Here is a 17178-nt window from a genome sequence, read left to right as displayed (position 1 = left end):
AGAGACGACATTTGCATAAAATATTAGTGTTTCCCTAGAAAAGGAAGACCACCCAACAAATACATAATGCATAGTAAAATTATAATCATAATAATAGTAAAATTGTTTGTTAAAACACATTTAAATTGGCTGTTTTGCTTGTATGTACGAAATAATAGATCAAAGGGTCATATATGTTCAAGGCATAGATCAATGTAATATAATACAATATAATATAATATTTGTGTGTTTATATACAAATATCACCTTGGATAAATTATGCAGTGTGAGGAATTTAATTCAAACTACATAAGTAAAAAGCAAAAGAAATGAATGAAGAAAAACCATTTTCCTCTTCAGAGAGAGTTGAGAGAATTCAGTTGCCCTCACAGCAACCAGACCCTGATCACATGTCTTTGCTCACAAAGTTCAAAGACACACCTTTCCTATACAGCCTAAAAATAAAACCAGCCCAATAGCACTGCATGACTGAGTCCAAGCTAAAAACACAGCCGAGCCACAAGAAGGCCTCATTTCTGCTGTGTGTCTGTTTTAAAATGTAGATGGCACACTTTGGTTTTGCTCGTGTCCGGAGTAGATCTTTTTTTTTTTTTTTTTTGCTTCCTCCTATAAATTTACTTCAAATGAATTGCTGACATAAAAATATAATTGTGGCTTGAGTGCTCTCAGGAGTGCAAATGTATACTCATTCCTAGGTTAAAGTCAATTTACTCTAACCAACTGACATGTCTTGATATGAAATTTTTACAATTTGTAGTGATATCATTAAGAAGTGTGTAAATGTCTTATTATCAGTAATGCAACGGAACTCCATGGTGCCATTTATAATATTACTTACATCACTATGAGATGGAAAACAGTGGCATAAAAGATCCAAAAATAGGCATAGCCTTGAGATAATCGACAAAGACAAAGCACTTCTCAGGGCTGGTCGTGTTGTTTGTGAGAAACTGAGGTCAGGTGGTGACTGCTTCAAGAGGCTATGTGCACAAAGAAAAGCCCTCCCTCCATAGCATCCTGGTTAAGGGCTGTCCTCAAAGGACCAAGGGGTAAGAGAAAAAGGCAGTGAAGCATTCTAATTAAATCCAGACAGAAGGACCTTGAAGTCAATATATGAGAAAGATGCTAAAATCTGGTGTCTTGTAAGAATTATGGCTTTAAATGGACATGTATGTGCATGATAAACAAGGTTTTGCTGGCTTTAAATTAGCAACAATTTTCACCACAAACATGACCTTCTAAAGTCCTTGGTGGCCAGAATTCAGTTCATTACATGCGTCAATACACTGACAAAGTAAAGGTTAATTGAATGCCACGCCACAATCCACAGGATTCCAAGGTAACAGTTTTTGTTAATACGAATGTGGACCAAAAGATTACAACAGGTCAACCTTGAGAAATCCCATCAGCTAAGAATGACAAGAGATGTGGGATTATGAACAGATACAACATTCCTGACCTCAGTAAGAAATGCGTGCATGTGAAGTGGGATAGGGGGAGTTTCAAAGGAAATTCTGTTACTGCACTAATGTGCTGAGTCATTCCTTCCATGACCCACATTATGTGATAAAGTGTCCACGTCTCTAACAGGTAAATAAAGACACTCCCACTGAAAAGAAAAAAAAAAGGCCTCCAGCAATTTAGACTTCCATTACAAGTTTAATATATGAACCCTCAGCTCCACAGAGTTAAGATTTGATATCGCTGTAATTTTGTAAATTTCTAACTACTGGTTAGGTAATAACAAACCATAATAGGTGGAATTAAACAAGACAATCTTGACTATCATAAAACCAGAACAGCCCACTTGTCAACATTTACTCACATTCATTCAAGTTGTTCAGAAACTTACAGCCGTGGCCAGAATTATTGACACCATTGGTAAATATGAACAAAGAAGGGAATTTGGCCTTTGTGTTCCCTCATATTTATATTCCTGTGAAACAGGAAGCCATGGCTGGACAGATTCATGTTTGTAGTCACCCTGGTGTGCTACAAAATGTACAATAAATATGAATGGGAATATACTCAAGAGATATTTTACTTATAATAATTTCTAGCTGTGTCACTAATTATGGCCAACGTTTAAGCCTATTTCAGAAAAACTTTTATTTCATAATGAGATTTGAAACGCCCCCCATTTTCAGTGTTTTATTTTACTTCAATGAAAAGTTAGGTTTTTGTAGAAAAAACAGGTTCCTTATTTTCATATTTACTAATTAGGTGTCAATAATTCTGGCCATGACTGTAACTTTCTTTCATCTTTGGAACACAAGAATTTTTGAAGAATGTCATAAGTGCTATTTTTAAAAGTGCACATAAACAAAAAACATATAAAAGCTACAGCGGAGGGCAAAATTATTCCAAATATTTACTTTTGGGTTCTACAGAAAAAAATTAAGTTATACAGGTTTCATTTTTGGGTGAACTGTCCCTTCAAAAAAAAAAGTAACAAAAAATGTGCTGGATAAAGTTAACAGAATGAGTACAATCAGGTATGCAGGAAAACAAAATGGGAGTTTACACCACAAATGTAACAATGCCGTCAAGCCACCAATATCTTCTTCACTATCTCTTTATGATATGAGGGGACTATTATTTGGTCTGGACAAGAAAGTTACCATCCCTTAGCAGACAGTATACAATCCTCACAAAACCTCAACCAATTAAACATTAGACAAAGAGCAAGGCCAACATTCCAGACAGTTCAAATCACACATCTGTGGATGGAGAGTATTGACCAGAGCAGTGGAGAAAAACATATTATAAAAGCACTGAGACACATGGTTGGCACTCTTTAAAATAAATCCTAATTCTTTATCAGTCTAACTTGTTGTTTATCTCAGACCGTGAAACTGCCAGTGCCTTTCACTCACATTATAGTGAAATACAACAGAAGCTGAGCTGCTATTGATGGTTGTGGGGTGTGTTTTAGAGCTTAAATGGTCGAATGGTATGTTTTCTCTCTGAAGACCAGACACTGGAAAGCATTATGCTAGATGAATACCTAATGTCTAAGTCTATTTAAATTATTTAAATCCAAGCCTGAGGGAGGAGAGACCAACTGTTCTGCAACTGCCTTTAAAAATATAAACAAAATAAATAAGTAAACAGGCACAGTATTTTAAAAATGTTTTCACTTTGCTTTTTTTTTATCCCTGTCTAGCGAGACATTCACTGAATGAACGTTCTTCTGGTGATTATGTACAGTACTTACAGACTCTCATTTAATGTGCAGTGATACTTCCCACTTAAGTGTAAATCAGCTGGATGAATTAAGTCACATCTGCCCCTTTAATGGACCATCTAAATTTTCTACACACTCAAAAACATTTACTCATCAACATTCCACATCACTTTCTTTTCCACACGTTGACTTTTAATAAAAAAACGATGTTAAAATGCCATTTGAGGTCTAATGAAACACTAAGTTTTGGGACCTGAAAACATGAATGTAAAATCTAATTTAAAGCCACCACATAAAACTGTCTCTAACTATATTAAAAGTTCAGTTGATGTAATAAACTGGAGCAAACCTTCCACCTCTTATGAACATCAGCTATCAGCAATATGATGTGCCTGCTAAAAAAAATACCCAAGCTTTCCATATTTGTCTTTCTTCAGTCAAAACAAAGGCAGTCGGCCTTGTATCTCTATAATCCCTTACTTAATAAGATTCAAACATATTTGGCTGCCATCTGAACAGCAAGGTTACAGCAGCATAACATTACACTAACCTAAATATTAATTTAATGTAAAAGCAAACAGAGGACAATATCACATTCAGAATTACACGGCTGTGCTATAACAGTGAGGAAATGTGTCAAGAACAGGCTTCAAATCAAAAGGTACCTAACTTCTAAATTTCAGAACTGAATTAATATTCCATTAAACTAATATGGTGCACCTTCCCATATATGTAGCAATTCCAAGTGTTTTTTTTTTGTTTGTTTTTTTACAATAAAATGCAATTATGACATAACTTATGTCATAACAGAGTGAACAACTTAGGTAATTCATAGCACTGCCTTAGTTTGTAATATTACAAACAGTGAAACTAATGACTAATATGAAAACCCTGTTTTGTGTCTACAGTACATTATATAATGTGTCATATCCGGGCTCAACAACAATGATTTTTTTTTTTTTCAGCATGATTGATTCTTATTTTTTATATACTTGCTAGAGATATTTATATTTTTCATTAAATGGGTTTTATAAGGGGTTTATACATTTCATTAAAGGTTTGCTAACATGCTCACTCTTAACAAAGAAAAAAAATCCATATACATATAATTAATCCATACATATAATCCATTATAAATATAATTGATTTAACTTCAAAAAAAATCATAAACTAGCTGATTCATTTGTAGTTTTCAACACATTTTTTTTTTTTACCAATGACCTCAATATCTTTTTTTCACTTAGAACAAAACTTAACTGTTGTTGCTTACTAACAGTTTATGTTAGCAAGCTTGATAACATTATCTTGGTGACAAACCAGCAGAATTTGCAACAACAATAGAAAATACATCCCAGAAATCCAAACCTTTAAAAGGAAGGATTAAAAATGAATGTCCGGGATCAATGAATCAGTTTCAGTGGCAAGGTCGCACTGGCCCCAAAGGCCCAATGAGAGCTGTATGAAATGGTCCAACGCCATCCTTATTGTTGAGCTTAATATATGAACACCACCACCTTGTGGAAGCCTAATGACTTAACGTTTCCCCACCCATTATATGACAGAGGTTTGTCATCTGGTTTGTTCTTGTCAGCATTCTAGAACTGAAAGCCATATTTAAAAGATTTATGTTGACGTTTTGTGGAATTACCCAACAGACAATTACTCAATCCATGCCATACATGCTGTGAGCCATATGACAATGAATGGTGAAGGCTTAAACACAGAAAAATGAGGCGTCATATTATGCACACTGTCCTAGAACACTTCAGATATCTTCGCTGATGCATGTAGTCTGTCTGCAAGGAGGCAGCTCATATTGCAGCAAGCTCTCAGCTTATGATGCCCTGGCGATGCAGTTCCTGGATACTGAGTTTATATAGACTGATGTCTTCAAATGTGGAGACAAATCAATAGCTAGCCCATTAAGTCATATCTCATGTGATTTTCTATACACCATCAGGCCAAGACACAAAGTAGGGAGCAGAGTGGAATGAGCTGGGTTAATCTGCCCTAGGGTAGCTTTCCTTGACTTGGCTTCATATTCACATGGGAGTCACCGTCATGCCCACATATTCTAGAGCAAACACAGGGGATGTTCCCTAGACAGAAACTTCCCACACGCCTCTCGTTGTCATTCTGGGATATCTCAAGCCACGTGCCTCATCTGAGGCGGTAAGAGCATCTGAGAGCTCCTTTGTGCCTTCAGGCAATCCAGTTCAAAGGCACAATAGGGTCACTGGGCATGAGTTCTGAGACACAAAGTCATAACAAGAAAAGGGGGAGTACCAAGGACTGTATTTCTGAAAGAAAAGACTCAAAACAGCAGCAAGCGAGGGCTATATTTAGAGCCTCTTATTGAGGATAATTAGTTTCAGAAGACTGGAATTTCCAGCTATCTAAAGGCCTCTGGAGTATGCGAGGTCTGGGAGGGGGCCTGTTGTAATGGGAGGGGGTATCAGAACCAGCTGATAACATTTTTGGATGAAACGAGCTGACTAATATCACAAACTCCCAAAGCAGGAGAACACAAGTATACTCCCTGACCTCAGCACTTCCCAATGGCCAGAATTCTGAGAACACTGCAGCTAAACAGATACTTCAATATGCATGTCTCACAGGGGAGTTTAGTATCCCAAAAAATGTAAACATCTGGCAAACATTTAGAGAGTTAGACAATGGGTGAAACATCAGGCCACAAAAAAAGAAAACAAATTAAGACAACATCACACCAAATGAGTTTACATGCAGCAGCAGATGAATTTGATACTTTGTTACAATATGAAATTAGACAATAATTGCTACATATTATAAGAAGCAAAGTCTGAAATAGGCCATTTGCCTTGGAATTGAGGTTTAAGTCACTATATCCATGTTACCTTTTTTTTTTTTAACTACAAATAAATTAATTTGTCTGTCACAAAAAGAAAAAAAAAATGGCATTTTTTGCCCACGTGTTCGCTCGTTTCTGATCCTTGGTCACAAGTAGTGAAAAACGGTTTTAAAGATAAACATCAACAAATAAGTGCTGGTCTGGATGAAAACACTGATGCACCACAAGTCCCAGCACTGAGGACTGGATAACTGATTTCACACTCATGTGAAGCCCTTACTGTCTTGACCAACAATGTCAGCCTGAAACAAGAGATTCTCACACTGAACCAGTCATTATAGTCACATGCCCGCAGTCATGCTAGAACAACTCAGTACACAGTTATGAGAGAGAGGCACAACAGAGCTGAGGGCCAAGCTATCCTGGAGGCTATTCAGATCAGAGTACTCATATGAGATCAGAATGACGACAACATACAGTATGCTGGATTTGTGGAATGTCAGCAAATCCAAGTGGCTCCACCTATACCTGAATAAAATAAACAGTGCTTGCACATTCAATAGGCCTACACTGTACATAAAACCAGTGATACACAAAGGAAAACTTCTAAAAACCCATCCTGCAATCTGAAATTCACCAATATGCGATGAGAAATAATTATAACATCTTAAGTAATAACATTTTCAATGACAAAAACAAGTTAAAGAGATGGTACAAACTTAAACACTTACCTTCATCTTAACGTGCCATAATTTGACAGGTTTAAAAGTGAACATACTGCTATATCATTTCAATGAAACAATTCCTGAGCAATCTGTCATCATCTGAATCCTCCCTGCCGATCCAGTCCTGTTAAACTGCAGTAACTTTATCCTCTTTTTGCAAAGACCGAATCTTCTAAAAGCTCATTGTTTTTAAAGATCTAATCGAGCTTCGCCGCTTTCTCTTGCCTAACACAAGGTTCTACTGTTTTGACTGCGTGGGGAATTCCTTGCGCTCACGGTTCCCTCGAAAGCAATTGGTCCAGGATTCGGGTGTCCGCACTGCAAAGCGAGCGAAGCGTCAAACTAAACGCTCCCATGGAGTCAGTAAGTGACGCGTCTTCCAGGGTTGTAGATGGGTGACGTCGACACCTACTCAACGAATCATAAGACTTGTTTATGTGAGCAGTGTTTACAGTTTTGGCTCATTTTCATGTAACTATAGCACTTGAGAGACATCTCCAGTTGTTCTATCAGTTAACACTTTAAAACAGCGCGTTGGGTTTAAACAATTTAATCCACAGCATCCTTGCACATGCATTATCGGATATACAAATCATTCTGGTTAGCGTAGTAAAAACATCGCTTTTGTAATTAGGCGATCATATCGTGTTGGCGGCATAGTAGTGTCCTTGTCCCGCAGGTGAGCGAGCCTTAATCTGTTACATTAAATAAACTGACACATCCCCTTAATTATACGTTATGGTGAACGTGAAATGAACGTTAGTTGGTGATGTGAAAAAATTCAGATGACCCCTTAATCACACCGTCTGTCCCGCCCATTATCGGAATAGCCTGTTTGGGGAATTCTATGGTAGTAGGTTTTTTTTTTTTTTTTTTTTTTTTTTAGTACACTTTTCCCATAAACTAAACACAACATATTTTAGGAACCAAACCCCTTTAGAGACGTGTTGAAATAAAAAGACAGAACAATAAATGGCAAATCAAAGTCGTGAATTCTTTCTAAAAAGCGCATATAGCAACCATATCATCTCTCCTTTTAACCTTGAACATCTTTTGTTGTTGTTGTTTTTTTACACAATGAGTCACACATGTAGTAAGTATTATTTCGCAAATTTTCCATCAGTGTCAGCAAAAAGTCTAAATTTAATTATTCAGTTGTATTTGAAACGCTGTTTACTGACCTTATCTGTAACTATACCCTACCTGCTCATAATGCTCGTTGTAGATGTGTGTGCAGAGTGACATTGTTATTATTAATACAGTTTAATACACTTAATTAGCGTTCCCATAAGCGTGTATTCAGAAAATGGGTTTCTGTTGCGTCATCCATTATTTTACTTGAGCGCCTGATTCTAGCAGTTAGTTGTTGTTTTTTCTTATTATCTAGAAATTTCTCGTCATGCACACATTTGAAGCTAAAAGGTATACTTCCCATACCGGGAGTCGAACCCGGGCCGCCTGGGTGAAAACCAGGAATCCTAACCGCTAGACCATATGGGACTATACGCAATGCATCGTTTTTAATTCATTCATTCATGAAGAACAAAATAGAATGACAATTCTTTTGTGTTCTTATATCTTATCGTTCTTCTTATGGTCATATAAGTGTTCACAGAAAAAACGCCCGGTCGCTACATTCTTTGAAATTGTGTTAATAGACTTGAGCTTTCGTGTTCTAGTATAAGCAGGTCTCGATGTGTAGCTGCTTTACACAACGGACAGCAGGTGGCAGTGACGCGCTAACATACGCTGAGCTTCCGCGAGACAGTTCACCGAGACACAGCGATGTTTATTTGTTCCATTTTAGTTTCTGGCTAAATCGGTATAATTACGTAGTATAATTCATGATAACTTTTCTGTTTTATTCTCTCGGTACCTTAATGAAACGAATATTTACGCTGTCATTTATCAGATACCTAGTGTGTGTAACGTTAGCCTGTTAGCTACTCGGATATCGGTTAGTATTTTTATTGACACGCTTTTGTTGTAACGTACTTTTTAGTATTTTATCAATCTAAAATGTATTCCTAAAATGTGTTTACCCCTTTTTAAAAGAGTGTAGTAATCTTATAGCTTCCTCATCTTTTGTTTTTATATGCAAACATAGTGTCTTTCTCTTTTTTGTGCAGAATTAGGAACCAAAGATGACCTCAAAAACGAAAGGTACTAGAATGCATTTGTTATGAATTCACACTGTTTCTCTTCTACTAAAATGTCAGTCGTTACATGCCATGGTATGCACATTATATTCTAATTTTCAAGATCGTGGTAATCATTTATTTCCTACCTTGGTATATTCCATAGTTCATGCATTGACATTTAATGCAACCACATATTTGTGTGTGTGTGTAAATGTGTAATACATGTGAACTAATATGTAGCATTTCAAGACCTTTCTCTGTTTCAGTGGGAAAGGTTGGCTCCAAAAGCAAAGTAGATGCTCCTCATGAGCTGGAGAGTCAGTTTGTTCTGCGGCTTCCTCAGGTCAGTTTTGTTGTTGTGTGTGTTGTTGTTCATTGTACTCACCTATATTAGTGCAAACCAGTATTTAAGTATGTACACACTCGCTGAACAATTCCATCATTGCATTTCAATAATTAATCAATTTAGATTTTTGTTTGATATGACTCACAATTATGCATTTGAGAGTAACTCAAGAGCTATAAGATTAGTAACATAATATTACTGCACAAATAATTACAAACAAATACAGTGTCATCGATATACATTGTTCATTCTAGTCAAGTCAAATGTTGCTCAACTGTTTTCAATATTGATAATAATAAGATATGTTTCTTAAGCACCGAATCAGCATATTAAAATGATTTCTGGATTGTTTTTTAGGAATATGCCTCCACAGTCAGACGGATCGCCCAGTCTAGCAGCATGAACATGAAAGACAGACTTACTATAGAGTTGCATGGTAAGTACTGTACAAGTGAGAAATTCCGATGAACTTAAATGTACAAAGAAGTACTTTACATTTGCTTCAGTGTATTACATTTCAAAAAGCCTCTGAATGTTATCGATTTCTTTTGCAAAAATTTTGCTCATGGAATTTGTTACCATATTCCTAGCCGATGGTCACCATGGGATTGTACGTGTGGATCGTGTCCCTTTAGCGTGTAAATTAGTGGATTTACCCTGCATCCTGGAGTCATTAAAAACGGTTGACAAAAAGACCTTCTATAAGACTGCTGATATCTGTCAGGTAATATCTTAATAGAAGCTGTTGATAGAAGTTTCTTAAATTTCCCCATTGCAGTCTTGGGTAACAGAGACAAGTCATTTAATGAGCTTCAGCACATCTACAAGGCCATAACCTTATTAGTTCTTCTGCCGTTCTGTTTAAATGCTGGTATGCACACTGGATGGAGACTTGTACCCCCCTCTAGAGGAGCCCACAGGCACTACAGACCCCAAAAGCAAAAAGAAAGACAAGGACAAAGACAAGAAATTTATTTGGAACCATGGCAGTAAGTACCTCCCACTCCTGTACTGGAATTTCCCTGTAATTGGTTTGGAGTCAATGTTGAGACAGCTTATCAGTTCTAGAAAGATTAAACTCATTTTATATCCAATTACATCTGTCTCCTTCCAGTTACTCTTCCTCTGAAGAACACAAGGAAGAGGCGGTTCAGGAAGACAGCGAAGAAGAAGGTAACCTCATTTGGTTTTTCTCATGCATTCTGTTGTTGTTGTTGTTGTTGTTTTTCTTCCTTGGATTTTTCTGATGATTCTACAGTCCTTTATCATCCCTATAGGGGTGTGTGATATTATGATTTTTGATCATGGGCGATATTTTGAAGAAATATCATAGTCGTGCTACAGCACATGTTCTGTCAGTTGCAGTTATGGTGCCTCCATCTCAATATACTGTACAACATGACATACCTTTACATCAAATGTTAACTCAGCGGTAGAGCGATCACAAAAGTACATTATTTGCATTTTCTTTAAAGCCTTGCCGGTTAAACATTTCATTTGAGCACTTTTGTAACATGAACACTAAAAAGCCTGTTAAATAGCGGCTGATTACTGGACTGAGTTCTTTCGAGTCTGATTGCGCTAATACTGTAAAAAACAAGGTTTATATATATATATATATATATATATATATATATATATATATATATATATATACACACAGTTGGTTGTGTCTTAAGTGAAAGTAAACAGTTGAGAGAAAAAATTTCAGAATAATAATCCTAAACATGCTGCTTCAAGTCATTAAAGTGACAGTACTAAACATGCTACCGCTTGTCATTAAAGGGATAGTTCACTCAAAAATTAACATTGTCATTATTTACTCACGCTTATGTTGTGACAAACCTGTATTCATTTCTTTATTGTGCTGAACACAAAATAAGAATTTTTTTTTTTTTTTTTTTTTTTTTTTTTTTTTTGAAGAATATGGGTAACCAAACAGTTTCTAGTCCCATCGACTTTGATAGTAGGAAAAACAAAATGCTATGGAAGTGATCGGGGACCAGCATCTATTTGTTTACCTACATTCTTCAAAACAACTTTTATGTTCAGCAGAAGAAAGAAACTCATTCAGGTTTAAAACAACTTGAGAGTGAGTAAATGATGACAGCATTTTCATTTTTAGTTGTACTACTGTTTTAATGATAATAAAACAAAACACAAAGAGAAAAGTAACTCCCTGCTCTTGACTGAAAAACTTTAATACAGTTGCTTTAATAAGAATCAATTATACAGTGAACTATATATAGTGTTTTACTTTAATATTTGTTCATTCAATTACTTGAGTGCTACTGCTAAATACACCTACTGTACCTGAAAAATAAAGCACTGTTTGTTTTATTTGTATATTATGTGTACTTGAAATGTGTATCTTATCTGTATAACAAAGATAAAATAAGGGCAATTTTTTTTTTATCTTTGCCCACTTTGCCCTAAATGTCTGCCATTCTTTTTTTATTTTATTTTTTGTTGCTTTGTTTTTAAAATAGGGAAATAAGTGTGGCAAAATAGTAAAGCTTGCAAAATAGTAAAACCAACATGACAAATAACCATGATAAAAGTGTGATTTTCCTGAAAGAAAATCATATGATATGATATTTTTGCCATATCGCCCACCACTACATCCCTGTTTGGGGAAAAAAAATGTTTACTCTTGTAGGAAAAGAGATATGGGTTTATGCTAAAAGCTACAATTTACATATAAATAAAGCATTCCATCTCAAAGTATGCAGGAAAGAAATCTGGCTCTCTCTTTGACTGAAGTGACAGCAGGCGAGTTAGTGGCAGGTTCTTTTTTTCTGACTCTTGAATAAATCTCAGCTACGTTGCAGCTAGCTATTGACTCTGCTTCCTTTTTTTAATTGTTAATGTGTTCTCTGGCATGCAGCCAGCCTCTGCTGTTAGTACTATGTGTGCGCCTGAATGCGTGCATGCATTTTTTTGAGAACGTGTTCCTTGGGGATGAATTCTAACCTGATTTATCCTGCAGTACATCGAGTCTCCTGATGTGGAAAAGGAGGTGAAGAGGCTCTTTAGCACAGATGCCGAAGCCGTCAGTGTTCGTATCCTTTATTTCTTGGTTTTGTTTTCCCCTGTCATGTTGCCGCAAACCCAGTGACAGGACAATTCTACATGCAAATGTCATTACTAATGTAGGATTGAGCATTTCTGCCATACTCAGTCTTGACACCAGGTGGCAGACTTGCTCACAAATGAAATGGAGCAACTTTGCAAGAAATAGTTAAGTTTAGCATTACAGGAAAAAATGGTATGAGTCACTTATAAATTTGTTGCGCTCAGCAGCACAGTAATTTAACAAACAGTAAAATGGGCTGGTGCCAAAACTCGGAGGATGAAAAGATAAAGGGATTATAGATATATGAACCTTGACCCTGTGGTCAGGATGGGAGGTAATTGCTGAGGACGAGACCAAAGAACCTGACAACAGCTTTTCTCTGTCCAACTTGGAGTCTTCACCTGGAACCTCGGGACACAAGGGTCACGGCTCTTCAGGTGGATGATCTCACAAGTCTGACTGCTTATTATAGCTAAATCGTTCTCTGTCTAAATTTCTTCATGTTTTTTCTTCTAATTTAGTCCAACACGACGAGCTACGCGAAATCTTCAATGACATCAGCAGCAGCAGCGAGGATGAGGACGAGGAGGGTGAACGACATGAGGACGAAGACCTTAACATCATGGACACTGAAGACGACATGGTCAGGCAGCTCCATGAGAAACTGAATGAGACAGATGGAGGCAGAGACGAGAATGACCGCAACAGTCAGATCGGTAGGATGGTGGTACACTGGTTGTCTGATCAATTACAGTGCATCGTCAGGACAGCAGCTCAAGCCTAATTTAAAACCGCAATTCAGTATCACAGGCAGGCAGACCAGCAGACAAACAACAGCCGACCTAGATTAGCATTTGAATGATGAGCCTGCTGCGGTATTTAGGTCAGATGGGTGTACCGGTTGTCTGGTGGTGTCTTTACCCATGCCAGTGAGTGACAGACATGCCTGACCTTGGCATCATCCTGCAACCCTCTGTCTCTCAACTGGGAGGGTGCCTTCAACGTCACATTGGCACTTAACCAGCAAAATTAGCCATGGTGCTCAGAGCTGTGCCACCATGTGTTTTGTTCACATATTATTCAAAGGTTTTGTTGTAGAGTTACCTTTTTAGTTAGATGTCTTTTCAAGAGTGTTCAGAGTGTTTTTTCAAAAAATGCTATTCCAGTCAACTATAATAAGATGCCATTTAAAAAATATAAAAATAGACTGAACTTAGTAGGGAAGTAATTAAAGAGATAATGCCCTCAAAAAAAAAAAAAAACTGTATTAATATTAATACTGCTTCATAGACACATTCAAAATTTGTCAGTGATGCCTAAAAATGCTGCCTAGGTAGGCAGCTTAATTGGATTTGAAAAAAGCTATATTCCCATGATAACATCTATTATAAATAGTATATATTTTACATTGTAAGTCAATGTCCAATAAGAAATCTTTAGACTCGTAACCAAATCATAATCCATAAAAGACAACAGTTTATTAAACCTTAACTGATATTAAGTATGCGCTGCAAAAACAAGCATTTTTAATGATCGTTTTAGTCCAGTCTGCTCGTTTTAATGCGTTTAACCACAGCTGTTGTCATTTTTTTTGTTGTTGTTGTCTGGCAATGGTAGCAGGTATGCTATAAAATTTCAAATTGGAGCCTGTACTCCATCCATTCTGACACTCAACAACACAAGATGACATTTTAAGCTCCTTGTGCTGCTGACTCTGTGCTGGTTTGTATTGGCCACCTCCAGTTATTCCTTTGTTTTGCCTCCAGCTAATGCTGTGATGTCAGCACTAAAAAGGTCTATATGCTATCCATAAATGCGTTTTCTCAATATGTTGGTGTGTATGCCCACAATGGAAATAGGCTTTTTGAATTCTCAGTCTCTGAGAGTGCAGAAGGTATGAGGTGGCGTTCAGTATTTATGCAGTCTGAGAGCTTGCATGGTTAGTGTGTTAAAGATTTGCAGATAATTGGGACCTTAGATTACATGAGCATTTGCAGATTAATTAGCTCTCAAAGGTTAAAGTGATCTCAATGTGACATCAGGGGTCATGACTAAACTGTAGGCATGTTAACTAGGGCTCATGTGTGGGGCTCACAATCTCTATTTGATCTGCAGTAATGGAGTACCAGGTACAGATCAACAATTTGAAGGCCAAGCTTCAGGAAACGCATGCCCGCAAGAAGCAACAGGAAAAATTGATAATGGAGGTGGAAAATCAAGCCCTGAGGGTGAGTTTCATTTACCTGCACTAAATATGTAGCATGCCACTTTCTCTGGCACGGTACATCATGTAAACACATAACCTGGGTGACACTGTTTTTGTGCAGTACAGCCCTTTTAAATGGCCTTGAATAAACCTAAGAAGGCAAGTTTTTGCTGTCTTTTTAAGGCATAAATATTACATTTCTGCCTTTAGCTGCTTTTACATAACTCACAAAAAAAAGCATAAAATTCATTGCTCTGGCAGCTGCTCCATTGGGAGGAGTTAGACGCTGTGGAACGGGATTGGACGTGTGGTTTAACAGTGTCACTTCGGTTGCCCTGTGTGCACTATGCTTGCTAAATTTGTCCACAGTTATTAGGGAAAGGTCATGCATGTCTGAGATCCTTTCACAGGGCCACAAATCAAATACATATGTGTACAAGCCGTTAAGACATTCACAAACGGCCAGCATCAAAACAGCATACTGTCAACTAGATAAAGTCTCTCTCTTTCTCCCCTTTTCTCTCTCTCCTTTTCACAGGATCGTTTCCAGGGTCTTTTGAATGGTATGATTCATCAAGAAGAACAAGAGATGGAACAGGTGAGTTTGCATATGAACACAAATGTCTGCATACATTCCAACTGGGTAAAAATATTTTTCCAGTTAATCATGATTTGAAATATTAATTCTTTAAACTACCAAGACCTTTAACTCCATACCATTGTGACTAGTGTATTTCGATTCACAAATAATTCTTATGAACTGGTCCTTTTAATAAATCAAAAACATACAGTGCAGCCAGTGTAGTCAGATTCCTAAATGGTTCTTGAACAGGTTCTTTCTAGTGAATCCGAAACATGCAGCACAATTAGCATAGTAAATTCACAAACAAATGACTCTTTTGAATCTGTCCTTTTAATGAAGCATTAAAAAAGATAAGCATATCTCATATACCCAGCTGTTAATACCCATCTGTTCCCCATGTAATTTACAGCAGTAGCTGAGAAAGAATCTATTTTATATGTATATATATAAAAAAAAATGTACATTATAACTTAATATATTCCCAGTTGAATTGGAATCAAATCAAATAGGATTGAGGGCTTTTTAATTGGAATCTTATTTATATCAATACCTTTAATGCATGTAAGATGCCAAATCCATTACTTAATTCCCCATATTCCCATTGCTCTTGTTGAGAGTAATTGTCCATGTATAATTTTGGTGAGTAAAATAACTAAACACACATACATGCTTTACTGATTCACAATATCCCTTGGCCAATGTCAGTATCTGCTGTCAGTGTTTGTCTACGCATACACTGACAAATTGCTTAATGGAAAAAAGTAACAACGTTGGAGGTGTTGTTGAACATATTGCACTTAGCCTTCAATTATACCCCTACTGCTAGCCATCCATCACTGCTATTCTGTTCCAACAGCTGGCCTCCCTTCAAGAGCAGCTGGACTCACTGATCGAGAAGTGATGCTCACAATTACCAAGATACTGCTATACAAAGACTCTAACCAGAGGCGACTACTGAACACATCACCGACTTTACTGCATACATTAGCTGAATTTGAACATCCCATTTGTGTTGTGTTGTCAATATATTCAACTTATGGCTCGTCACACAAGTTTTTTCTCATGCAAGATTGTGTATTTGTACTTTTTGTGACTTTGCCTATAAACATTTAGTAAACAGCAGAATTGTTTTAATAAAATCAGGTGTGAAATTGTTTTGTTAGCATATTTCTTCTGCTCCGTAAGTCTGCAAATTTGTAAACTACTCCCATTATGTTGTTCAACAAATTGAAAAACCATACTAGAGACTTCTAGATGATTCTGTCTGAAGTAGTTCCCACTGAATTATACTAGCAAACTCTTTCTGGGATTACTGAACTTTATTGGCTTCCAGAATGATCTCAATGGTCTCCATACTCCACTTTCTGGTCACCTATCCCTTCACTTCTTACAAGGGATTATACTGAAGATTCAGGGGGTTGAAGGATTGGCCAAGGCAGATTAAAGTGGCGATCCTCAACCTGGTAATCCAGCCATCTGTCAGAAAACAGTCAGGCAGCACTGGGCTGCAGGGTGTGATTTGTCTCCCTTCCTCAGCTTGCTAATTAACACTGCCAAGGACCAGCTCTCACAGGCTACAGGACATCAGGACTGTTTCAGTAAAGAAACACTCTCTTAAGAGTTTAAAATGCAAGAGACGTATCTGCTTGACCATCCTAGAGTAAAAAAGAAGATTCTGCATGGAGGTCAAGGACCATTGCCGCATTTTCCGAAGGGAACCAAGGTAAGGTGCATATATGGTCCTAGTTAAAGTTTTTTACTGGACGTTTGTAAGGATGGGTTCATGTCTAACCATTTGCTCTGATTAGAAATGGTTGTAGCCTGATTCTGCTGATGATTTAAAAGGTTTTATTATGTGACAAAACATTTGGTGCATATAATTGCACAGACGTTTGGCAACCTATCATTTTGGACAGCGGCAAAGGAACACCGTATCTGTGCCAGGTGACCCCCCTCCCCCACCCTTGTCAAGCCATATGGCCCTCAGCCTGGAGAGGATGACAAACACTTTCCATTACAATGCCAACATTAATCTCTCCATTTACCAGCTGTGCTCTGTATTCACTCTATATTCACTAGGTGTC

The 17178-nt window shown here is 37.2% G+C and overlaps 2 protein-coding genes and 1 non-coding gene across 3 annotated transcripts in view; 1 reads left to right on the top strand and 2 right to left on the bottom strand.

The window, feature by feature from the left end:
• elf1 (E74-like ETS transcription factor 1) overlaps window positions 1-7097 on the bottom strand; it is a 37277-nt gene extending 30180 nt beyond the window's left edge. Inside the window, exon 1 of the mRNA XM_042770133.1 lies at window positions 6749-7097. The gene's annotated coding sequence lies outside the window, so the exon portion shown is untranslated. The remainder of the gene's footprint in view (window positions 1-6748) is intronic.
• Window positions 7098-8170: 1073 nt separating this feature from the next.
• trnae-uuc lies at window positions 8171-8242 on the bottom strand. Its single transcript has one exon. It is a non-coding gene; the product is annotated as a tRNA-Glu (tRNA).
• A 235-nt stretch (window positions 8243-8477) lies between these two features.
• Window positions 8478-16249, top strand: LOC109101520 (transcription initiation factor TFIID subunit 7). The gene is made up of 13 exons (XM_019114882.2): window positions 8478-8699; window positions 8872-8905; window positions 9150-9226; window positions 9587-9665; window positions 9820-9953; window positions 10095-10218; window positions 10344-10402; window positions 12219-12291; window positions 12632-12742; window positions 12827-13021; window positions 14421-14533; window positions 15050-15109; window positions 15951-16249. Exons 2-13 carry the CDS (start codon window positions 8887-8889, stop codon window positions 15993-15995), a joined length of 1089 nt encoding a protein of 362 aa, XP_018970427.1. The 5' UTR covers window positions 8478-8699; window positions 8872-8886; the 3' UTR covers window positions 15996-16249.
• The last annotated feature ends 929 nt before the right edge of the window (window positions 16250-17178 follow it).

Source organism: Cyprinus carpio, chromosome A14 (genome assembly GCF_018340385.1).
Source record: "Cyprinus carpio isolate SPL01 chromosome A14, ASM1834038v1, whole genome shotgun sequence".
Classification (NCBI taxonomy): Eukaryota; Metazoa; Chordata; class Actinopteri; order Cypriniformes; family Cyprinidae; genus Cyprinus; species Cyprinus carpio.
This window is presented reverse-complemented; position numbering and strand designations above follow the sequence as displayed.